Source organism: Micropterus salmoides, unplaced genomic scaffold (genome assembly GCF_014851395.1).
Source record: "Micropterus salmoides isolate LMB-PRFRI ecotype aquatic unplaced genomic scaffold, ASM1485139v1 Ms_hic_scaffold_13, whole genome shotgun sequence".
NCBI lineage: Eukaryota > Metazoa > Chordata > Actinopteri > Centrarchiformes > Centrarchidae > Micropterus > Micropterus salmoides.
Window position 1 is genome coordinate 26,498,129 of NW_024040374.1, and position 23,921 is coordinate 26,522,049.

General features: G+C 42.0%; 4 protein-coding genes across 10 annotated transcripts in view; 2 read left to right on the forward strand and 2 right to left on the reverse strand.

Moving 5' to 3' along the window:
- Window positions 1-8,129, forward strand: part of cyfip1 (cytoplasmic FMR1 interacting protein 1) — a 31,102-nt gene extending 22,973 nt beyond the window's left edge. The window contains exons 24-31 of the mRNA XM_038716632.1: window positions 1,771-1,914; window positions 2,142-2,232; window positions 2,937-3,067; window positions 3,201-3,273; window positions 4,690-4,784; window positions 6,429-6,667; window positions 6,754-6,901; window positions 7,464-8,129. Coding sequence (XP_038572560.1) covers window positions 1,771-1,914; window positions 2,142-2,232; window positions 2,937-3,067; window positions 3,201-3,273; window positions 4,690-4,784; window positions 6,429-6,667; window positions 6,754-6,901; window positions 7,464-7,628 — 1,086 coding nt within the window. The 3' untranslated portion in view covers window positions 7,629-8,129. The remainder of the gene's footprint in view (window positions 1-1,770; window positions 1,915-2,141; window positions 2,233-2,936; window positions 3,068-3,200; window positions 3,274-4,689; window positions 4,785-6,428; window positions 6,668-6,753; window positions 6,902-7,463) is intronic.
- nipa2 (NIPA magnesium transporter 2) lies at window positions 8,054-12,158 on the reverse strand. 2 transcript variants are annotated; one of them, XM_038716635.1, is made up of 6 exons: window positions 11,972-12,158; window positions 10,661-10,891; window positions 10,248-10,304; window positions 9,671-9,761; window positions 9,391-9,551; window positions 8,054-9,233 (listed from the first exon to the last, which is right to left on the reverse strand). In XM_038716635.1, exons 2-6 carry the CDS (start codon window positions 10,797-10,799, stop codon window positions 8,584-8,586), a joined length of 1,098 nt encoding a protein of 365 aa, XP_038572563.1. In that variant the 5' UTR covers window positions 10,800-10,891; window positions 11,972-12,158; the 3' UTR covers window positions 8,054-8,583. The 2 variants fall into 2 exon arrangements, with proteins under 2 accessions (XP_038572563.1, XP_038572562.1); XM_038716634.1 differs by lacking the exon at window positions 11,972-12,158 and adding an exon at window positions 10,994-11,367.
- A 241-nt stretch (window positions 12,159-12,399) lies between these two features.
- nipa1 (NIPA magnesium transporter 1) lies at window positions 12,400-15,779 on the reverse strand. Of its 3 annotated transcripts, none has more exons than XM_038716638.1 (5): window positions 15,670-15,779; window positions 14,845-14,892; window positions 14,630-14,720; window positions 14,170-14,330; window positions 12,400-13,906 (listed from the first exon to the last, which is right to left on the reverse strand). In XM_038716638.1, coding segments are annotated over exons 2-5 (747 nt in total). In that variant the 5' UTR covers window positions 14,846-14,892; window positions 15,670-15,779; the 3' UTR covers window positions 12,400-13,412. The 3 variants fall into 3 exon arrangements, with proteins under 3 accessions (XP_038572566.1, XP_038572564.1, XP_038572565.1); XM_038716636.1 differs by lacking the exon at window positions 15,670-15,779 and adding an exon at window positions 15,049-15,268; XM_038716637.1 differs by lacking the exon at window positions 15,670-15,779 and adding an exon at window positions 15,049-15,189 and having other exon boundaries at window positions 14,845-14,888.
- Window positions 15,780-16,125: 346 nt separating this feature from the next.
- Window positions 16,126-23,921, forward strand: part of herc2 (HECT and RLD domain containing E3 ubiquitin protein ligase 2) — a 43,248-nt gene continuing 35,452 nt past the window's right edge. For 3 of the 4 annotated variants that reach the window (XM_038716628.1, XM_038716630.1, XM_038716631.1), the window contains exons 1-9: window positions 16,126-16,278; window positions 17,300-17,408; window positions 18,674-18,767; window positions 18,961-19,092; window positions 21,665-21,887; window positions 22,090-22,190; window positions 23,128-23,269; window positions 23,361-23,465; window positions 23,572-23,743. In XM_038716628.1, coding sequence (XP_038572556.1) covers window positions 17,337-17,408; window positions 18,674-18,767; window positions 18,961-19,092; window positions 21,665-21,887; window positions 22,090-22,190; window positions 23,128-23,269; window positions 23,361-23,465; window positions 23,572-23,743 — 1,041 coding nt within the window. In that variant the 5' untranslated portion in view covers window positions 16,126-16,278; window positions 17,300-17,336. Of the gene's footprint in view, window positions 16,279-17,299; window positions 17,409-18,673; window positions 18,768-18,960; window positions 19,093-21,664; window positions 21,888-22,089; window positions 22,191-23,127; window positions 23,270-23,360; window positions 23,466-23,571; window positions 23,744-23,921 lie in introns of those variants that run through there. The other variant, XM_038716629.1, reaches the window with a different exon arrangement.

A 23,921-nucleotide genomic window follows, 5' to 3' on the forward strand; every position in this document is an offset into this window, starting at 1 on the left:
ATGCAGAGAGGGTGTGGTGCTTGTAGGGAATAAGGCACATTTAAAGTACATGGTCTACTTATGTTATTTTTCCTCTAACTAATCAACTTTCTAAATAGGCCATCATAAAAATGACTAAAGCGGTAAAATTTTTAGACACAACATATTTGAAAAACAGTTGAAGGTTTTAAGTCAGTTTAAAAAAAAAAACAACAACAGCTTTTTAACATTTAATTCAAGCCACCAAGATTACATCTGACTTCTAACATACGAGTAACTGTGGAGATACCTATATTTTTCCACCAATACAATTCAGTAAATGCATCCTTTCACGTGTGTTGTTTTTTTTGTTGTTTTTTTTTTTGCCCTGTTGCATCAGCTGTAACCCATAGCAACCCATACTTGTCTGTATGGTAATGAGTCATGTTAAGAAAATCATTAGTGGTCATCTATTCAAAGCATGATAGAAGGGAAGACTTACCAGGAAAACACTGCGGCCATGTGTTGAACATACCAATCTTTCGTGCCTGAGGATTTTGTTTTCGGATCGACTGTCCTGTGGTCCTTCTATTCAGTCATTTTACCATCTAGTCCACTGTATCAAGAGCTCTGACGCCAGGTGCTGCTGTGTAGGTTTTCAGCCTGAGGAGGGGACTGGATTGGTGTGTCCTTGTCTCCGCTGCTGCCACACTAGTGGGAGTGCTGCTGGATTAGAGCAGCAGCAGCTTCAACTAACTCTCTGCCGACGGGGGTAGGGGGGGCCAGAAATCTCTTGCAGCGGATGTTAGAAAATATTGTAGTGTGTAATATTGTAAGCAGTTCAACATCCAAATGGGTCTTTTTTATGTGTTAATAGTTGTAAATGTAGCTGCTCTGATATTGTTTTCTGTTCCCCTTTTTCCCTTCTGGTTAATCTGCAGACATTGTAATGATAAAGATCATTAATTTCCCCCTGACCAGCACTTTTGTCCATGGCATGGTATCTTAAAATCTAGTGGTGGGCTGGCGGTTGGGTGGGAAGGCTGGTGTGTGTGTGTGTGTGTGTGTGTGTGTGTGTGTGTGTGTGTGTGTGTCTGTTGGGGGGGCGGCGGCATCATTTTATAAATCCATCTGTCCAACAAAGTCTCTCAACAACTGCTGTCCAGATTGTCATTATGATTGTCATTGTAATACTTTGGATATTCATGGACCCCAGAGGATGATTCCTAATATTGCCAGTGACCCCCTGATACTGGCGTTCCCATCGAGCAGATATTTTCACTTGTACACAAAATATCAAATCTTATCAGCAGATTTCCTTTGCATTTTTAATTATCTAGTGCTTTCCTCTACCACCGCCCTCAGGCTAAAATCTAAACTCACATCAAAGATGGCTCATAATCTAGTGTTGCCACTGGGCAACAAGTAGGGTTATTAAAGATTTAAAATAACCATACTACTTTTTTTTTTTTTCATTTGGAACTTCCGTACATACAAAAACAACTCCTGCTTTTTATTTACAATTTCACTCTGCTCCGTGTTTTCTGGTCATTGTCTTTGGCGGCAGTTGGCAAACCAGCTTAGAGGTGTGTTACCGCCACCAGCTGTCACACTCAAAGTGAGAACGTGTTAATCACTCCTGCTGCTCAGATCACGCTACCTTGCGAGGCAGCTGGATTGGCCGTCATATTGCCTAACCCTACTCCCTGATGCATCATGGATGGTGGAAGCATACAATGCTTATTGAAGTGATGACCTAAGTGTTGGAGCGCTGAGTTTTCTCATCCTCACCTGTCTTCCCTCTCCATGTAGACCTTGAACCTGGCGTATAGCAGCATATATAGCTCCTACAGGAACTTTGTGGGTCCCCCGCACATCAAAGTCATGTGCAGACTGCTGGGTTACCAGGGCATCGCTGTGGTCATGGAGGAACTGCTGAAGGTCGTCAAAAGCCTGGTGAGTAGGACATTAAGCAGTGGCTGTGTGTGGGAGGCATCATTTTAGTGCTGGAAATTCCTGCTGTTGCAGAACAGAATATGATTTGGAGGAGAGGTTAAAAGAGGTTTATAAAACATAAAAAAGGGACTCTTTGTGTCTGTTCATCATTCTTTCCTCTTATATGATTTTCAGTTAATTATTTAACTGTATACACTGCTGCTCAATGCTGTCCTTCTCTTGTGTAGCTTCAGGGCACCATAATGCAGTATGTGAAGACCCTGATGGAGGTGATGCCCAAGATCTGCCGACTTCCGCGCCATGAGTACGGTTCCCCAGGTAACGTGACCATGTACCTTCTACTTGTTGCAAGATTGATCGAAGAGTAATCGACTTGCCCAAAGTAAAACTTGTGGATTTATTTGAATTGAAAAAGACAAAGTTCATTACGACGCACATAACTGCATTTTATTACCTTTCCTTGGAGAAGGGATTTAGATGACGCCTGTTAACTGCGCCAAAATGATGAAAATAAAAATGGCTCTCTTCCACAGTGTTTCACATTAGTTTCCTTATCCTGCAGAAATCCTTTATTTTAAAATAAAAGGTTTATTTTAAAACCTCAGGGTCTGCAACTGAAAAAGAATTGCTCACAAAAATGTCCCTTGGAGGCTGAGTCAGGAGGTAACGCTTCAGTTGAAAGGACCATGCTGTGCAACCACTAAGAAGGAATTATTTTTAAAGCTTTAATTGATCAAATGCAAGGGGAACTAGTCACATCGTTAAGGAAAAAGAACACCTGCTTGAGCAAATAACCTGGCATCAATTCTCCATAAAGTACTAGAACTAGGTTTGTCCTGGTTTTGCTCATATTGCTCATATTGCTTTGCATTGCATATTGCTCCTTTTCAGTTTTTTTTATATAACTGCAGGAGAACAGAGTTAGGAACGAATCACACGGAGTAGCCTCATTTTACAGACCTCTACACTTAAGACATCTGAGATAAAGGGGGAGATGAGATGTTTTGACCATTTCTTTTTAGGTATCCTGGAATTCTTTCACCACCAGCTGAAGGATATTGTTGAGTACGCTGAGCTCAAGACAGTGTGTTTCCAGAACCTGAGGGAAGTGGGCAACGCCATGCTGTTCTGTCTACTGAGCGAGCAGAGTCTGGTATGGATCTTAGTTGGAACAAACATTACTGAATTTCACTTATTCAGGATGCGATTAAAATGTGTGTTCATACTTTTTTTTTTTTTTATACTTATATGTCAGTGTTCTAACTTTTATTGTATCTTTCTCTCAGTCACAGGAAGAAGTTTGTGATTTGCTGCACGCTGCACCTTTTCAGAACATTCTTCCAAGAGTCCACGTCAAAGGTGAGCACACGAGACAACATAGTTTATTTACGAGTGGAGAGGTCAGAAGGCAAAAGTCTTTATACGGTAGCTTGAACTCGGGTTTCAGAAGGCGAGCAAGGCAACCACCGTGTTTCAGTAATTAATACGAAGCCAGTGGCGCAAATGGTTGTGTAAGTAAGAGAATGAAGTTCCAACCCAAGCTACTTTCTCACAGTTTCAAAGTGGGTGGAAATATCCGATTGTGGGTTTTGGAAAGTTACAGAAATTGCCAGATGTGGCTTCCCCACACAAAGGTGTGAGGTGTTTATTTATATATTTATTTTTTTAACGCTGTTCGACCATCCAACAAGCAATTCTGATAAACTGGCAGCTTAAGGTTTACATTTACTCATTTCGCAGACGCTCTTATCCAAAGCGACATACATTTGAGCAACAACATACAAGCATCAATAGAGCACGAGGTCTACAACTGACAGTACATACTATTAAGTGCAGCATTAAATGCTAGTAAAAGCTAATGGCACGTCTGGCATCAAAGGAGTAAATACCTAGGGGAAGGGAAGTAAGAGTTAACAAAACGGTGCAATCAATACAAGAGAACTGTAAGGGGATAGAAGAAGAGCACAGGAAGTGCATGTTAGAGGTTAGGAGTTAGAGGTGTTATGAGAGGAAGTGTTCTCGGAAGAGATGAGTTTTCAAGAGCTTCTTGAACTTGGAGAGGGACAGCCCTGCTCTGATGGCATGGGGTAGCTTGTACCACAATAATTTTTTTTTTTAACAAATCCTACTTTACCAATGCTGTCTGAACACACTCCCCATTTACTATATAGTGCACTATATGTACTGTCTATTTGTGGTAAATCCATGCTTTAAATAAATCCACATAATGGAATGGTAGTACACCACTTTCTGCTAACATGATGATTCATAAGTGTCTGAAATCTCAATTTACTGATCACTGTTGGGTTAACTATTGGTTGTCTATTATGAGTGAATGAGGGAGCGATTTCAGACAAAACCTAAGATCAGTAATGTGTTCAGTCAGTCACACAACACTTCGACTTCCATGCCCTGTCTGTGGCTTTCAGCTCATTGGTTTCTACTGAAGACGTAAATCTTTCCACTGTAGTTTTTATTAAGTTACTTATGGGAGGAAATTTGTTGGGGGCTGTTTCCAACCGCAGATTAATTTGGTGCTATAGTGAGTGCTTACGGCAACATGACGTGTCTGTGATTTGACTGTAAATAAACTTGTATGTGTTCATGATAATGGATGATGTCGTCTAGTGAAACAGGTCATCGTGTGTTTTTGAAAACAATGGAGCTTTAAGGCCCCAGATGAATAAGCCAGGATCAAGTGTCAGGGTTTGGATTCACAGACATATGAAAAATATAGAATATCCCCAGACTTGTTTTTTCTCTCTCTGTGTGCAGAGGGGGAACGCCTCGATGCCAAGATGAAGCGCTTGGAAGCAAAGTACACAGCACTGCATTTGGTTCCACTGATAGAGCGACTCGGCACCCCACAGGTATGGCCAGTCCAACAAAGTGAATTACACTGCTCAAAAAAATAAAGGTAACACTAAAATAACACATCCTAGATCTGAATGAATGAAATAATCTCATTAAATACTCCTTTCTTTACATAGTTGAATGTACTGACAACAAAATCACACAAATTATCAATGGAAATCAAATTTATCAACCCATGGAGGTCTGGATTTGGAGTCACACTCAAAATCAAAGTGGAAAACCACACTACAGGCCGATCCAACTTTGATGTAATGTCCTTAAAACAAGTCAAAATGAGGCTCAGTAGTGTGTGTGTCCTCCACGTGCCTGTATGACCTCCCTACAACACCTGGGCATGCTCCTGATGAGGTGGAGGATGGTCTCCTGAGGGATCTCCTCCCAGACCTGGACTAAAGCATCCGCCAACTCCTGGACAGTCTGTGGTACAACGTGGCGTTGGTGGATGGAGCGAGACATGATGTCCCAGATGTGCTCAATTGGATTCAGGTCTGGGGAACGGGCGGGCCAGTCCATAGCATCATTGCCTTCCTCTTGCAGGAACTTCTGACACACTCCAGCCACATGAGGTCTAGCATTGTCATGCATTAGGAGGAACCCAGGACCAACCGCACCAGCATACGGTCTCACAAGGGGTCTGAGGATCTCATCTCGGTACCTAATGGCAGTCAGGCTACCTCTGGCGAGCAAATGGAGGGCTGTGCGGCCCCCCAAAGAAATGCCACCCCACACCATTACTGACCCACCGCCAAACCGGTCATGCCGGAGGATGTTGCAGGCAGCAGAACGTTCTCCACGGCGTCTCCAGACTCTGTTACGTCTGTCACATGTGCTCAGTGCGAACCTGCTTTCATCTGTGAAGAGCACAGGGCGCCAGTGGCGAATTTGCCAATCTTGGTGTTCTCTGGCAAATGCCAAACATCCTGCACGGTGTTGGGCTGTAAGCACAACCCCACCTGTTTGTTTCTGACCGTTTGAGCAGACAAATGCACATTTGTGGCCTGCTGGAGGTCATTTTGCAGGGCTCTGGCAGTGCTCCTCCTGCTCCTCCTTGCACAAAGGCGGAGGTAGCGGTCCAGCTGCTGGGTTGTTGCCCTCCTACGGCCTCCTCCACGTCTCCTGATGTACTGGCCTGTCTCCTGGTAGCGCCTTCATGCTCTGGACACTACGCTGACAGACACAGCAAACCTTCTTGCCACAGCTCACATTGATGTGCCATCCTGGATGAGCTGCACTACCTGAGCCACTTGTGTGGGTTGTAGACTCCGTCTCATGCTGCCACTAGAGTGAAAGCACCGCCAGCATTCAAAAGTGACCAAAACATCAGCCAGGAAGCATAGGAACTGAGAAGTGGTCTGTGGTCACCACCTGCAGAACCACTCCTTTATTGGGGGTGTCTTGCTAATTGCCTGTAATTTCCACCTGTTGTCTATTCCATTTGCACAACAGCATGTGAAATTGATTGTCAGTGTTGCTTCCTAAGAGGACAGTTTGATTTCACAGGAGTGTGATTGACTTGGAGTTACATTGTGGTGTTTAAGTGTTCCCTTTTATTTTTTTGAGCAGTGTATATAGAGACCAAATTGTCAGTTTTGTTGCTGATCTCAGTATTTTGTGACGAGAATCCTTCACTTCTCTTTCAGCAAATTGCCATTGCTCGTGAGGGCGACCTCCTGACCAAGGAGAGACTGTGCTGTGGTTTGTCCATGTTCGAGGTCATCCTCACACGCGTGCGAGGCTTCTTGGACGACCCCATCTGGCGTGGACCGCTGCCCAGCAATGGCGTGATGCACGTGGACGAGTGTGTGGAGTTCCACCGTCTCTGGAGTGCCATGCAGTTTGTGTACTGCATCCCTGTGGGAGCCCATGAGTTCACAGTGGAGTGAGTGCAGCAGGACACGCATCTGCACCACATGTGACTTAAAGCACCACATCTTCACTCAAACACTCCCTATCCCTGTTTTCCAGGCAGTGCTTCGGAGACGGCCTTCACTGGGCTGGCTGCATGATCATTGCCCTCCTGGGACAGCACAGACGCTTCGACATCCTCGACTTCAGCTACCACCTTCTCAAGGTGCAGAAGCATGATGGCAAGGATGAGGTCATCAAGAGCGTGGTGAGTTGGAGAGGCGATGATTTGCAAGACAGCCATATACAATGGCAGTTCATCACATGACATGGTGATGCAGTCATTCAGTACAGTCATTTCTTTTTATCATGAGGCAGGAGTCTCATAGTAATGACATTACTCCATTACTGCACTCAGCTAAGAAATACTTCAGAACATAACAAACAAGAGATAACATGTTAATTAGTGAGCATTACAGGTGCTGGCAGGTGGATTTTGTTACCTTTTAAAAAGAGCCAGGCTAGCTGTTTCCCCCTGGTTCCAGTATTTATGTCAAGCTACTGTAAGCTATAGCTGGCCGTAGCTTCATATTAAGTATACATACATTAATGGAATCGGTCTCATCTTGTAGGCCCAGAATCCATATAGAGCATCATAGGACACAGACCAGCCCTGGAGAAAAAACTGTTTACTGGTTTTCTTTAATGTTTCTGTACAAGATGAACTGCTGATTTACCAGAACTTAACTAAATGGGCATCCTATTAAGTTGGGAAAAATCTTTTTAATCACAAGATACTCAGTGTATTTGTATTTTTTGCTTCCCTTTAGCCACTGAAGAAGATGGTTGACAGAATCCGTAAATTCCAAATCATCAACAACGAGATTTTCGCCATCCTGAACAAGTACCTGAAGTCTGGAGATGGAGAGAACATGCCGGTCGAACACGTCCGATGCTTCCAACCACCGATACACCAGTCACTCGCCAGCAGCTGAGGTGCTGCTGCCACTGTCGATACTGTGGACCAGTGTGAAGTTCCGAACACTGTTAGCATTACCAGACTATCCACACATATTCCTCCTCATTTACTTTGTCTTTAGTAGCAAAGGACCATTAAATGTAAGGAACTTCGGCCACTGTTATTTTTTGTATTCACCTGTGCCTTATAAGAAATGAATAGATATTTCCCCTTTTTGGATGAACTACTCTGTTTTATACTTGCAGAAAGCTATAGATCAGGGAAGGGAAATTAGTTTTATCAGATAAGTATTTAAGGGTTTGCAGTGGTGGAATGTTAAGGATGAACAGCAACCTGTTTTTAAGTGGGAGGGGGGGGGTTCAAGTAAATTTGTATTTTCTATATTGTTAAATATGCATGCTAAACATTTTAAAGGAAAATGAAAAGTAACAAAGCTCATACTCATGTTAAGCATTTATTCACTGTGCCTTCTTTCAAATGTTTTAATCATTTTAATTCAATAAATATGTAACAAAGATGTTGGTTCATCTCAAGAGCTTTTCATTGAAACAAAAAGTTCAGAACAACTTCCAACAAATATTGTTGTTACTTTCAAGTATCACGAAAACTCAAATCATAGTGACTGTCCTGTTTTAATGTGGTCATTGTCAACAGGACCTCATATAGAATATATTAAAACTTTTATCTTGTTTTATAGAAAGTAAGTCAGTGCATGAATATGCATGTACATATAACAAAACATTTCTTTAAAAAAACTCATATTTACAGCGCTACAGAGGAATGAAATTAAGTTCTAACTGAATATGAACAGGTCATATTCTGAGAAAAGTAAGGCAAATTAAAACATTAAATACAATCCACTGGTCTGTCCAAGTCACTTTCCCAATACAGCTGATTGTCTTACTGTTTTCATATACCATAACAATGCCACGATTGGTGAGTCAGTACGGGGCAGGAAAAAAAGAAGTTCCTTAATGATCCAATGAGGAAGTCATAGCCCCATTTCTTCTAGAGACGCTATCAAAAGGTAAGCTCATTTCTCTGTCCTCCATGTCCTCAGTGTGTAGCATTTCGTATGTGCTGTGTGGCGCCATGCCGTTGGCTGCGGGAAAGGACCGTTCTTCCTTCCTCATGGACACAGCGAGTGTAGCCAAGCTAACGCTAACGTCTTTGAAGGCATGAAGCAAGAAGATACCCACGATGATCGTGAGGAAGCCACTGAGTGTGCCGATCACGTCGTCTGTGCCCATGTGCTCCCACTCCTTGAAGAGGATAGCGGAGCAGGAGAGCACCGATGTGGTGAAGAACACGTAGTAGATGGGAGTCACCAGGGAGGTGTTGAATATGTCCAGAGCCTTGTTTAAGTAGTTGATCTGTGTGCTCACACAGGCCACTAAACCCAAAAGCAAGATCCATGCCAGTGGGTTTCTCACTACGTTTGTCCCGGCGATTGCTTCCTTGATCGCAATACCCAGTCCTTTGACACAGGACACAGACAGTGCCCCAATTACTGAGCAGATGGTGATGTAGACAAGGATATTGGTCTGACCATGGCGGGGACCCACAACAAATATGAAGATGAGGGCCACAATGATGACCAGAGTGGCAAAGATGAAAAACCCTAGGGAAAAAGGTGTACGGGGTGTTAAACTGGACCAAAAAAGGCACCATTTTGATATTGAATAGCTGTATTTCATGTATTTGGCTTCAGTGTTTTAATAGTTTAGTTATGAAGCATGACTAAGGCAGGGTCTCTGATGTACACTTTTGTTCTGTACCTGGGTCAACCAGCTTTTTGGCCATGTGCTCGAGGCTGCTGATCTCTTCCTCTTGTGGAGCATGAATTACCATGGTGGTGGAGCCCAGTATGCTGAGCAGGCAGCCGAGCTTCCCGTGCAGGTTTAACCGCTCCGTCAGAAAGTACGACGACAGCACCGCACTGCAATGACATTTACAGCCACAGTGACTCCACTTTACAAATCCATTTCCAAAGGTAAGGGGAAAAAGTCAATATAAGAAAGGTTTAAGTGTCCAAATAATGTAGTGAGTTATCTGTACCTGACAAGCACACTGAGGGCTCCCAGTGGGGTGACCAGAGTTGCAGGAGCGAAGGCATATGCTGCGAAGTTGGCTGCTTCACCAGCTCCCACTAAGTAGGATTAAAACACATTAAGTTATCAAATATGAAAAGGATAACTGTGTCGTAATGAAGACAGACAGAGGTTAACACTGAAATACTGTGGTTTAAAGTGTTTTGTACAATATTAAGTAAAGATAGTCTTTCATGTAAGCGCGGGTGTGGTAATTTGGTCAGGGCAAAAAAACCATCAAGATGTCTATGTTAAAACTGGGTTTAAGGTTGGTTGAAATGTATTTTTAGACATCTAGGCTGGGTATAATGGTTTAGCAGCATTCCAGTGATATTTTTAAATGAACAAGGAGGGCCTACAACACCAATTTTAAAAAAGGTCCTGGAGAAACAACAGTTACATGTAACCTAGACGTCTGAAAAAACATGTTTTCAACCTACTTTGGCCCCAGTTTTAATCTCATCATCTAAGTTACCCTGTAATTCACCAGATCCATGGCCCTGTATCTACCATAACCATTTTAACTAAAGAGTGTCATCACTTACTTGATAGTAAACCAGCCCACCATAGCCATTCTTTTAGATATGCATGACCACCCTGGCCTGAGGAGCAAAAAAATACATCTTTTAGAGCATGTGATTTTTGCATGTATGTGTATAATCATCACAACCACAAGTCATAAACTGAAGGTCAAGTGAAATGCTGAAGTTAATGATTACTAGATGCGAAGTGAGTGCTGATTATTCATACCCATATGTATACAAACACACACCCAGAGGTGAGCAAAACTAAGCAAACCTGAAATTAAGGTGTAATCTTGTGTCTTAGAAGCTGTCCCCACTGGTTTGACTACTTAGCTGGGTTTCGGTGTTGCACAACTAGAGCAGTGTGCCATAACTCAGGTGACACAGTTGGACAACTTAGTTTAGTTTGGAAAACCTTTGGAAAAGGTCATTACCTGCCCGCATCGATCCTTTCCGTGCCAGCCTCAGAAGTCCTTTCTTTTTGAGGATAAAACTGCCTCCGATGAAGATGCTGGAACTGATGGCCAATCCCAGACCGATGTAGAAATCATACTTCCCTCTGTCCTGACCCATAGCGAGGCTGGATGCGTTGATGTGGTCTGTCACATTTAAGACCAAACACTGCAGATGCTGACCAAAAGTACAGTTCTGGCCAGCCCAGACACCTGAGAGCAGAGCACATGGAAGACAACAAAACACGTTTCAGCTGCTGAGGGAAAAAGTCAAAAAGTGAGGCCTTTAAGATTAGTTTAACAGCGGTGACCTACCGTTTCCACAGGAGATATTACAAACTGCTAAACCATCATTTAACGCGGTGAAAAAATCCATCAGAGTAACAGCACATTTAGGACTATCTACTCTTACTACCGCCTGGTCCCATACAAACACACAGAAGTGACAGTTGAGTGGCCAAGCGGTTGTCTGGGCGCTGTACACACGAAAACTCAACCAGCTGCTATCTTAAATTTCTTGATTCAAGTCACAGGAATTCAGGAAGTAACTCGCCATAGATGTCTACGTTAACCTGGGCACGCGCCAGGTGCAGCTCGTGAACCAGCTAGCGTCAAGTCGCCCTTTTCCCTTTAACCGTAAGTCCCACTGAGACAAAGAAACATCTTTTACACGAGAGACCTGGCCAAGGCAAGAGCCATACAATAATTACAACGTATTAAAAAAATAAAAAGCAACAACATGATAATCCACAGTGAAACAGAAGACAAGCTATTCAAACAGCGGCCTCTCAAGAAAAACAAGCACATGACTCCATTTCTTTATGGCGCCTTTAACGTTAAATCGTCAATTTATATAAATATGTCCAATATTTGGTCTTTTTTTAGATTATTCCATACCCAATGTGCATAGTAGGGAAATACAGTTTTCCCCAGATCTGTCAAAACATTACATTAAAGAGCCACCACTTAAGAGGAGCGAGGCAGGAAACTAACGTTACCGGAGTTGAGACAGAGAAGGGTACAGAAGTAAGAGAGAAGTTTACCCAATATTTTATAATAACCCGGCTATTGCATGTTACTACACTATTCTCGGTGCCAGCAGCACTTTGGTGGTGCCACGGCGGTACAGTTTGATAATTTCACGAGTGCTTATTTGTCGGTCTCTCCCTCGTTAGCCACGTTAGCTTCCATTAGCGCGACAGCTAACGTTTATGTCTGGTTGGCAAGCGAAGTCACTCGGCGTTAACCGGGAATATCGGTTAGGTTTGAGAAGTCCTAATGAGAGTTAAATACCTGTCCGAGGGTGGCTGCTTCCCCCAACAAGAAGAAAGTGGTAGCAGCTAGAGGCTAGCTAATAGCTAGCATGCTTCCTGGCTCCGTGGCTGACCATCATCTCATACTGCGCTCTCCACGTTCAGCCAGCACCGACACCGCTTGACGACTTGCCGCACTGCGAGGCTCTTCTGCTCGTGACACAAGCTGTGACCGCTGAACTGTGAGCCCTCCGCAGGCGGAAGTCCAGCTCCACACAGATTAGATAGTACATACACATACACTGGAGCAGAGTACAAACCAACACTTTGTAGTAGATTTTTATTGGAGTCATTTCACACTGTCAGTTATGAAAACTACAATTAGTAGAGTGATTTGAAAATCCTTGTTTATCCTAAATCATTCATGACTAATAAATAGGGACTACAGTATTTCAACAACCACAAATGTGAGGGAAATTAAACATATTAGTTTATTGACAGCGTGAACGAATTGACTGAATGGTTTATTATAAATCTGTTTTCTAATTGCCCAAAGGTGTTTGGTTTAGTTTCTACACGCTCTCCAAAAACCTTAAAGTGTATTCAATATCTCTAAACAGTAATTGTATGAAAGGCAAAGCCAAGATATTTTACAGGTAATTGTGATATGTAACTACTTTGATTTAGTTTAATACTTTTTAAATTAGGCAAAAAAACCAAACCCTTATCAAAGAAAATGACTCACATAGCTTGTAAAGATAGTGTATCGTTCATGGTCCTCTCATGGTGCGACAAATACATGCCAAGTTACCATGATATTTAAGTAAAGTTCATATTTGGTACATCAGCTTTACAAATTTCCCCATTAGACAAACCATTGAGTCCTTGTTGACACTTATCTTCTATATAACCGCTGCACTAAAGAGACTTCCTCTGAAATTTCACTGAATAATTAACAGGCACACTGAATAAGTCAAAGTGAAGGCGATTCTACACTGAAACAGTCTAGCAGTGGGAGAAAGCGAGAACATTCAAGGGTCCATTAGAGCCCTGAGGTCAACACTCCAGATGGAAGTAAAAACAATTATTTTCTGTTAATTTTTAATCAATTAACAAATGTTTTGTAAGCCTCTTTGTAATTATTTGAAGTAAAAAAAAAATTCAGTTGACAAATGAGCTGTTCCCTAGGCCATAAGCTGTGAGGTGAAGTGTCTCACGATGATGATCAGTAGCATTAGTGAGTATTAATGGAATTAAAGAAGGAATCAATATCTAAAGAACCTAGGGTGATATTTCTGGGTTACATGGTAACAAATAACTGTTCCATAAGAAACTACAAGGAGTAAAATGTTAAGTCAAAGTAGTTATAAATACACTGTAGCTTTGGCCATTTAAACTGGAATTGGTATAACTCAAGTATAGACTGTGTTATAAGAAATACAGTATGGCACAAAAGTCATGTAAATATGAAGGCATCTCCATCAGTCTGTCTTCTTCTTCCAAATGATCAAAGCCTCTTGGGAAATGCGGAGCAAAATTACCCCGACACACACAGTTGTCAGACCACAAAGCATGGCTAGGCTGTCAGCTAACGTTAGTGCTGTCCACTCCTTGAAGAGAAGAGCAGAGGCAAGAATGACGGTAGATGTGAACGTCACATAGTATATGGCGTCAAACATGTTGGAGCTGAAACACTCCAAGGCCTTGCTGATGAAGAAGAACTGTATCAGGATGCTGACTGCCAGCGTCCCGAGCAAGCCCAGGAACAGAGCCAGTGCTCTGCTGCTCGGGGGCCCCTCTCCAAAGACGTCCTGTGAAACCAGGCCAAGTCCTTTGCTGCTTGGAACAGTGAAGCTTCCCAAGAGGGAACATATGGCGACATACACCATGATGTTTGATGTGCCGTGAACTGGAGCAATCCATACAATTAGTATGACCAGCAGAAGGACCACCAAGAGGGCATACATTACAAACACTGCAGGATGAGAAATGAAATCTTCATTTATAATGCCATCATATTCTATATTTTCAAGGAGAAATAATAGTTCAGAAAAAGTGCTTACTTTGAATCAGTGAAACTAAAAGAGCTGATTGCACATTGACTAATTATTGGCACTTTTTACTGGCCTGCTTGCAGTTCTACAGACGACATTATCTTCATTCATCTTTAATAATTCTGGAGGACACATTTATTAATTACAAGAGTAAAATAACAGCAAAAACACAAACAAAATTGACCTGGATCCGATAGCCTCTCCTCCAACTCCAGTCTCGATGTTACAGCCCCTGCTTTAGGGGCATGACTTATAAGCACAACAGAGCCACAGCAACATAATACACAGCCAAGCTTTCCCAGGATATTTAGATGCTCCTTCAAGATCCAAGAACCCAGCACAGCCCTGCATCACACACAAACGCCACAAAGTACACAAGGCAATGAAAATATTATACAGTGTAGTAGTTTTAAATCTTGACTCTACGTTGACAGAATGAGATTAAAGCAGTTAATGTCATGTACCAAAATGACCATCATACAGATTGAAACTGTATTAAAAATTAACAATTTTCACATTAAAAATGACAGGATAAAGATTAATAATTAACCACAACTTTACTGTGCCTGAGGTGTCTATAGTCATAATATAATTATCAGTGCAACAGATAAAAAAAAAGGAATCCAATTCTTCCTTGGACTTACCCAAATAACACTCCAAGGGCTCCAAGTGGTGTAACTATCACAGCAGGGGCCACATTGTACGCCAGGAAATTCCCAGTTTGACCAACAATCACTAATGAGATTCATAAACAGCTGGGTCATGTAAAATATTCACACAACTCAAGATGCACACAACTCAGAATTTCTAGTGTCAATTGAACTATACACCCAGAGTCGATAGATGGCGCTATACTCACTGGACAATGTGCCACTCCACCACACCACATCTTTGAGGTACGACCTTCCTGGGGTGGGGGAGAGAGTTTAGTTTGTGTGGCTACCACGCTTTACTCAACTTAAAAATATAATGTATGGCTTCCCCACTTCTACCCTTATAGGTAACTCTGTAAGAAGACCTGACATTATGTCTGACATATTATCTGCCGTTTCAGTCAAGCTACCTTTGTCGCGGGAGCGTAATATTCCCTTTTTTTGAAGCACAAATGTCGACCCATTGATGAAACTTGATACTACTGCTATCACTATTCCAGTAACGGGTAATGAACCACTTGGTTCCGAGTCAATAGCCATTACTATGGTGGCTGTTGTTCATTAGCTTTACTGAATGACTGAAGGTCTCCAGTCCTCTTCGTAGTTTGGACCAGGAAGTGAGACAGTGCGCATGTGCGGTTCCTGGAGCACACAGCTGCACCATCCCAGCATTACTCTCACTGCACTTTAATAAAGATTATAAACTAATACTAATAATTCAAAAATACCCCTTTGAGCAAAAGTGTCAGGAATAACTGTCTTAGATCTCTCACTATGCATCTGTCGTGAAGCTGGATTGTCTATAGCAAGACAACAAATGCTTTTTATTTCCTTTGACTTATATTATTATATTGCATATTGTCATTACTGAATCTAAAAACTCAACTCAACTAATCATTCTGTTTTTCAAATGGAAATGTTAACCTGTCAGTCTGTATGACAGATCTTGGCAAAGTGGGTCTGACATACTCTGGTCCTCAATTTGGGCAACTTGGGCCCCTGTCCCATCTGGTAGGTTAATCCCTACTCACATTTCCGACGATTTGCAGAATGTCGAAATCGGCTGTAATGGTAAAACAAGACAACAGCGGACAGTCAAAACAACTAAACTATTAAACTACTGAACTACACAGCATTATTACGCAATATTAATTTCAAAACTGTTTATTCAATTAGATTTATGCATGATTATTATTTTTAAATGTCAAATAAATACACTCGAAAATTAAAAAACATTTAAAACTATGAAAAGTCTGTAGCTAAATGAATTGTCCGTGAAGTTAAGTACTTCCACCCTTTCCTTGAGACACACCGCCATCTAAAGGACAGTTCGCCTTCATTCCGGGCCAACCTCGCCCCTCCTAGGTCCCGCCTCCGATCCAAAAGGAGCGCACATTTTAGGACACCGCCCGGCCCGAGCGGGCGGAGTAGAATCTGTGAATCACCTCGCATTGGAAGCCCCACCTCAGCGTGCTGTTGTGGTTCAGATCAATCGCATTGAATCTCCCGGTTACGGCTACGTAATTTGTTTCCAAGCCTCGTGCCCCAGTCCGCGACCTGTCAATCAAGTCCAATATTAAATACTTGTTAATGCAGCAAAGCAGCTGAGGGGACGAGAATAGCTTGAGAAGAGACCGCAGGTAATTTAGAAATTTGTTGTCAAACGGGACATGTTAAGTTACCTGTTGTGTTGCTGAAGCCGCTGGGACGTTGCGTATTATTCGGTGTCATGCCATAGTAGCCTCTTCATCGTTGCCTGGATGATGAGAGCTGGTTCAGCGTTAGCCAGCTAACGTTGTGTTAGTATTAGCTGTGTAGCAAGCTAAGTTAGCCGTAGCCACCAAGCTAACGTGAACGTTTCCTAGCGTAAGGTGTTGCGTTATGAGCGCACTGATGCTGTGTCAGTGTGTGTTCTTATTACCTACTGGACTAGTGTCTGTTATCGTATATGAAAACCAGGTTATAAACGCGGTATGAACGTGAACAGAGACTGTGCCCTTGCTAGCATTCAGTGCTACGATATTCTCGTTTTCCTCCCCAACAGCTCATGTAACGTTAGAGTTATGGATATTTCTTTGGCCTTAAACTCCAGCGTTAAATATGTTAATGCAGCAAATGCAAGGTACAACGTACACGTTACATTAGTGATTTTTGGATGAAGTTAGAATATCACACCTGTAATTACATGTATAATTGAGAAGGTTGACCCAGTTAAGGATAAAGCATTTTGTATAACGTTACTGCAGCTGAAACGTTCGTGATAAAAGCAGCAACATTTGGATGTAACCTGGTTGCTGTCTGATGTTAGTCTGTGTATTAAAGACCTGTCGTTGACATGATGGGAGTGATTCAGTCCTATGCTTTGAAAGCTGGTGTTGGGCTTCCCTTTTGTTTACAGTTGGATGACAAAATATTGGTTGGTTATGCTGAGTTTGCTTCACTGTGTAAATTCACCAGTTTGAGGTAATCTTTGTGTAAGTTAAATAGAAACTAAAAATGTTGCTAATGCTGTCCAACCTCACTTTATTTTGTCATAGGCAAAGAGCATATCCCTCATTGCTTCACAGGGACTTTATAATGTTATGATTAGCTTCTCCTATGACTGTAACTTATATATGTAACTCATATTATAACGCAGCCTTTCGTCTCTGCATCATGCAGGTTGGCTGCGTTCGCAGCCAGGAGAGGAGAGGGTAAGATGCCTTCTACATCTTTTACCCTCGATGCTCAGCTGAGGTTTCATGACAAATGGCTGAAGATAGACTTACAGGTATGTTCACGTAAATGCATATGAAAATCATTGCTTTTGCAGATTAATCGGACAGCATGATATTCCGTGGGCTGAGTCACATGTTTGAGAATATTCTTTGTCTTCCCCTCAGTTAAAATATGACGTTTTCCTCTATGGTCTGAGAAAATGTTCTTTTCATCTGCATCTACTGTAGCACTCCCAGCTGTTTCTTTCCATCTGTTTCTTTTAGATAGTGATTTGCTTCTAAATTGTCAGTCTGACTGCGTTGCATCATGTTGCGGATATACTGCAAAACCTTTAAACCTTGATGTCTCACTGATAGTGAGCGTCTGTCTTATACCTTTTTTCCAAAACATTTTTGCTACGATGCCATAAAAGTGAATGGAAATTACACTAGCATATAGAATAAGCATCCACAATTCTGCTACTTTAACATGGTCAGAGTTGAACTATAGGGGCTTCATTTGTTATAATAACCTGACACACCTGATCACCTAAGATATCTGCAACCACTGGTCTACAAGCTGCATCAAGCCTCACAGATGATTATTGTTTTTCCTGTAATGTGAAAAGAGGTGTAGCCTACAATATTACTGTAAGTTAGGGGAAAATGTATTTAAAAAAATAGATCTGTGTTGTGAAAACAAACCTATGTGGGTTGTAATTATGAGGTCTTTCATCAATATATCATGGATTTAGAGAAGATCAGGATACAACAGAATTTCTTACTACAGAATAGGCTGTGCAACGAGCTGTCTGCTCTCACCTCCACAAATTGCAGCCTGTCTGTACTCAGCCTGAACTTGAAAATTGGTTTGCACTACCAAATGAGGACTAAAGGAGGGGAAGGGGGTCAGGTTTTCCCATCGTTAGAGCTCTCCCCGGTGCTGAAGGCAGCGTTAGTGTTATCCATCTCGTCTGGTGTCATCTGGAAGGTAACATGTTTTTGACATTTAAGCCTTGAAAACAAGAAACAAGAGTTGGCCTTCCACTTGTGAGCCTTTCTTAATAAATTAAACCATGGATGCTGTATCAGTAGAGCGATGGCTGAGATTTGACAGCAGATGTGTCCTTGAATCTTGAAACCTTGGAACTCATTGATAAAACAGACATTATGTACTCTCAGTCTTCACTTATATTTGATATCTGTTTGTTGGTGTTAGTTTTCTTAGCTGGGTTAAGATGTTTGTGTTTGCTACAAACATTTGAAAAATAAAGATGTGAATACACATTGAACATTTTAAAGCTGAATATTTGTAAATGTTTCTTACTTACTTTGGCAGCGGGCTTTCTCTCCAGAGGGACTGAGTGAGATGTGGAATGAAATGGTAAAAGATGAGGAGATAACATTCAGCGGAGAAGAATTGGCGCACCCAGGTACGACGATGAGAGACTACAGCATTCGTTTGTCCTTTTTACAGATTTACACATTGCTGCCTTGAGTTTAAGATGGCAAGGGCAATTTTTGCACACAATGTAAAGATGTTATGTGAGCCAGGGACAGGGTTGGCATTTAAACCTTGCTGATGGAAATGATAATTAATGTCAGAATTTCTTTTGATTATTTCAGAGGATTGCACTGACTGCTTTGGAACTCAGAAGAAAGATGAGCCCAACGACAAAGAGAAGAAAGAGGAGGAGGAGACCTCAACATCTGTACATCACTCCATCATTGAGACGTGGGACTGGGGGCAGCAGCCAGGTGAGAGGGCTACCTGAACAAGGTCAAGATGTGTCGGGTTACAGAATATCATGTAGCCTGCTACTACGATGCTACCCTGTTCTGCTGTTGTGACTCTTGTTATTTTATGCCTTTCTGTTTCCAAGTAGGGTAATTAATACCATGCTGCTAGCAGATGGTTTCACAACACCTAAATGTCGACTAGATACTATGATACTGACCATTTCAACACATGGCCGACCTCGTTGTTGATCAATTTCATGTCTGTCGGGCCCTGCTGATGTGTGCATGTTTTGCTGGCACGTGAGGTGTGGAAATTCTGAAATGACAACTTGCCGTCTGTAGGTCTCAGCGGTTATTTTTACCCCTCGGAGTGTGATCTTGGTAGACGTTATAATGTGGTCCAGTGCTGGGGAGCGTCTCTCACCCAAGCTGTGTTTACTAGCGGGACTGGGTGGGACGGTGTTATGGTTGGGGGAGATAAGGATTGGGGGGACAACATGCCTAGTGAATGCCTTGTAGCTACTTGGCTTGCTTCTCTTTCTCTTTTTTTTTTTTTTTTTTTTTTTTTTGTTGAGTTAATCAGTCAGGGAAACACACTGGTCCGATTGTACAGTGAGTGTAACTGGATCGCTACATGGAAGAGTGCTCTGACATTGATGCTTAAAGTTCAAACAAGCATACTTCCTGCTTTTCCAATGAGTGGTCAGATATCTGGAACATGTTGATCTCAGCAGTTACAGCTCAGATCCAGCCTTTTGCTTTGAAATCAGGATGGTGCAGGGACGTATGACAGATTTTCTCTGATTCTTTGCGGTGGATGTTTTTTATAAGGAGTTATTTATCTCCTATGCATTTGGTAGTTCTCTAACGCAAGTTACTTTTTAGCTATGGGTAATGTATAATGAATAGTTTGAGACTTTGTCTGACTGGGATACATATCTGTCCTGACAGCTGAGCACAGCTGACTGTAGAGTGGCTCATACAACCTCAGGCCAGTCTGGCTCACACAAAGCTTAAGTGGATTTCAAACCCACTATTTTGGCCCATCTTGTCTTCCCTGCAGCGCTTCTGTATAGAAGCATAATAAAGCATTTTCTCTTGAACCAGATCAGAACAAAGGACTGGTTGTGATGAAGGCCAGTGGGGAAAATATTGAATATGGTGAATTTTCTTTTTGCAATAAGAAACAGCCAAGACTGCAAGTAATAAGCGTTAATAGTAATAAGTGGCCCCTGTCTTGAAACACACCTTGCTGTTAGTGTAATGAAGAGGTTAGGCAAAATAATGAGATGTGATTGTAAAAAATGGTGTTTTCTCAGTTGTTTCAATGTACCAACTCCAGCTAAATGTGTGTATTTTTAAACAGAAATGCAAGGAACCTTCTGTACAATTAATAACTTAAATCCCTGGAGTATCATGTAAACTTGGCAAAATGTTTTCACTTGTTTGTGCTGCATCATCGGCTTAATGTTACTGTTAACTGTTGTTACACTGTTTGAAAAATCAAAATGTGAGTTTTCATGGGTAGTAAAATATGTTTATAAAGCACCATTGCTTTTTCTTTTCTCATGCCTTACTTTAAAGTTTCTTGTGAGCAGTTAGAATCAGGCTCCAAAAGTAACTTTTTGGCTCATCTACCAGTGGTAAGTAAACTGAGAAAATTTACCAGCCAAAAATATTGTTTACCTGCCATAACACTGCATCACAATGACCTAAAGTTTTTATTATGTAAACGCTTCTTTAGCATCACTTCAAAGAGGCATATGAATAGATAACTTCTGGTTTACAACTTTTATTCAGAACTTTTCCAGTAATAAACACTATCAATCAGTTACATTGTTGCACAGCTCACACTGTGAGCTGCTGTTGTCAGACTGTCTGTGTCCATCGCTGAATCTTTGACCGTCACTAGAAGCACATTGATGGCCTTTTTGTAAAGGTTTCAGTGTGGTACCTGTGTTGTTGCTGAGATAGTGGCTCAGAGCGGCTGAGAGGTTCTCTGGTGTGTGTGGGAGGAGTGTCGTAATCGTAGCCTTGCTATTGGTCATGTTCATTTTACAGGCTACAGTTAGCCACTGTTCTGATATTTATACTTGGCAAAAGCTGATATTAAATATAGCCAACCTCGGAGTCAAGATTAGCTAATGTGAGTCATTGGGTGGTGGTGACCCCAATTTATTTTTTTTATTTTGGACCCTGGTTACAATAAATTGCATTCATATTCTGCACGTTTTTTGCATTATATGAAGATGCTACCAGAAATTAGTTTTTAATTTTAAAAGAGAAAACGCAATGGAAAATAAACTTAAAGGAGGAACTAGGAAAATAATAATATAAATATATATATATATATATATATAACTTAATGATCCTAAAACCTTTTAAAAATTACATTTGAGTGCTCAATTTATGTTTAGCTTACTGTATTTTGTTAATAATTTTGCACTGAAAATAAAGTTTAATAATCACGTTTATTTCCCCTTTGAATTATGGTAAGTATTAAAAGTTCCATTATGTTTTGAGTGATGACGTTTTCGTTGCCCTTCCCGTGTGTGTGTGTGTGTGTGTGTGTGTGTGTGTGTGTGTATAGATGAGACTGAGTTGAAGGAATGTCTGATGGTCCTGATTGACGACCAGCAGAAGCTCTCTGCTCAGATGGCCAAAAGCACCCTGTCTGCCCAACGCCTGCGCCAGCGCCTGGTCATCCTGGAGCGCTACCTCATCTCTCTCAGCCACAGCATGATGGAGGAGAAGTACAAGTTCCGTTGGAAGACGCCCCCCAGCCCACCGCTGCCTGCTGCTGACAATAAGAGGTAAAAATAATCCAGAATTAACCAGTACAAAATACAGTACAAATTCTTGCTGGTATGTACTTGATACCTGACTGTTCATGCTTGTTTGAGTTAAACCCTACAGCTTGGTGTATGAGTGCACACTTATGGAGGCCTCTTAAACATTCTCACAACTGAATCTTGTATATCTTGTAATCCTCTGTACTGTGCTTTGCTTTTTCAGCCCTCGTCCGGCCAGTAAAGGCGTCGAAGGGTTGGCCAGAGTTGGCTCCAGGGCAGCTCTCTCTTTTGCCTTTGCTTTCCTGCGTCGTGCCTGGAGGTCAGGTAAGAATATCCCGGGATACTAACATTGAAGACATTTTGTGGCACTAGTGGTGGTGATGATCGCTACTGTCATGGAGATGGAGCTTTGTTCAACAGCTGTTAATGAATGTGTTGCACCGTGTCACAAGCTACTCATAGTAAACAGTCCAAAGTATTTCTCAACGCTATGTTTTTAGCCTTAGCTTGTGGCGTCCGTTAGCTGTCATGTACAGTATGTAAAGGGAGGTGGACAAACATTTGATATAATGCTGTCCACCACCACAGTCTAGGACCTCACAAAAGATTAATTTCATTGTACAAGTAATATACAATTAATAAATGTGGATCTCAGTGTATATCAATCACAGTCTGATTACATCCACTACTTAACGGCTTCGGCCGTTGCTGTGTTTGCTTCTTCATTGTTAGCTTGGGAAGTAGAGATGCTGTTTTTGCTGCGTGTACCAGTGTGAGGTTGAGAGCTGTCTGTCCACAGAGACTGGGTGGGAACAAAGAGCAGACCTCTTCTCTGTAACCTTCCTGTAACATGAGCAGCACACTCACACAGTTAAGCCTCTCATGCTCCGTGTGGCTGTATTCCTGGAATACACTGTAAGAACAACAGACATAACAGTGTGTTCTTTTTCACCCTCCACCAGCTGAATGAACACATAACGATGCTGGATATTAGAATAAGTCATGTATAAATAGTTCAAATTTCTCATATAATGTTTTAGACATTTCAATGAATTTGTAACGTGTGTATCAGCATTTGCTTGTGTGCACTAATTGCATTTTAGGTTTAGAGTTAGGAAAACATGGGAATAAATTGTATACTGAAATACTGTAAGTCCCCCTTTTGCCCTCATACCAGGCTTTTATATTTTTGGGTCTCCTGTGTAAAGTGTAATCTAGCCACCGTGCTTCATAAAATTTACGAGAGGTTTGTGTTTCACAGGAGATGATGCAGATCTTTGCAGTGAGCTTCTCCAGGAGTCTCTGGATGCCCTGCGTGCCCTACCAGAGGCTACACTGTTTGATGAGGGAACTGTATCTTCAGTGTGGCTTGAAGTTGTTGAGAGGGCCACCAAGTTCCTCAGGTTTGTTTTTTACTGGTCAGATCACTCGCTAATTTAGTGTATTGTAAGATAATCTTTTGTGGTTCTCGTGTCTTATCTTCTCTGGGACCAGTGACGTACATGGAAGTGCCAGCACCAAAGGCAACATTCCTCTTCAGGACCAGCACCTAGCCCTGGCCATCCTGCTGGAGCTGGCGGTACAGAGGGGCACTCTCAGGTAACCAGAGACCCTTAGTAGCCGTTTATTTGTCTATGCTGATATCCTACTGCAGTTGAAATGCACTGCAACCTCACTGCTCTCTTTGTCTTTGTGTCTTTTCCAGTCAGCTGCTGTCTGCTGTGCTGCTGCTACTGCGCCTGTGGGAAAGTGGCACCAGAGAGATGGACAACGAGCGCTCCACCCAGGGAACCAGCGCCCCTCTGCTGCCCCTCCTGCAGCGCTTTCAGAACATACAGAGCAGCAAGGAGGAGCCCATTCCTGAAGAGGAAGCTGAGGTGAAAATGTCCTCTCCTGAACCTGAAATGTTTCTTTTTATCTCACCTGAAGAGAAACCAAGAAACCTCTCAAACAAAATGTTATCAAATGAAGGTCTGTTGTGTTGTTGCCTTGCTTGGGAACACATGTCTTAAAGTAAGAATCAAGCTAATAAGTACCTTGTGGTTAATTGCTTTG

Bases quoted from the DNA above. Each gene is read 5' to 3' on its own strand.
- nipa1 (XM_038716636.1), bottom strand. From the start codon at position 15,178: ATGGCTATTGACTCGGAACCAAGTGGTTCATTACCCGTTACTGGAATA. The intron at 14,893-15,048 runs GTAGCTTGACTG...CCCCCACCCCAG, and splicing joins ATTACGCTCCCGCGACAAAG to GAAGGTCGTACCTCAAAGAT. The intron at 14,331-14,629 runs GTAAGTCCAAGG...TGTGTGATGCAG, and splicing joins GCCCTTGGAGTGTTATTTGG to GGCTGTGCTGGGTTCTTGGA.
- nipa2 (XM_038716634.1), bottom strand. From the start codon at position 11,054: ATGGATTTTTTCACCGCGTTAAATGATGGTTTAGCAGTTTGTAATATC. The intron at 10,892-10,993 runs GTAGGTCACCGC...CTCTGCTCTCAG, and splicing joins TAATATCTCCTGTGGAAACG to GTGTCTGGGCTGGCCAGAAC. The intron at 9,762-10,247 runs GTAAGTGATGAC...AATCCTACTTAG, and splicing joins GTGGGCTGGTTTACTATCAA to TGGGAGCTGGTGAAGCAGCC.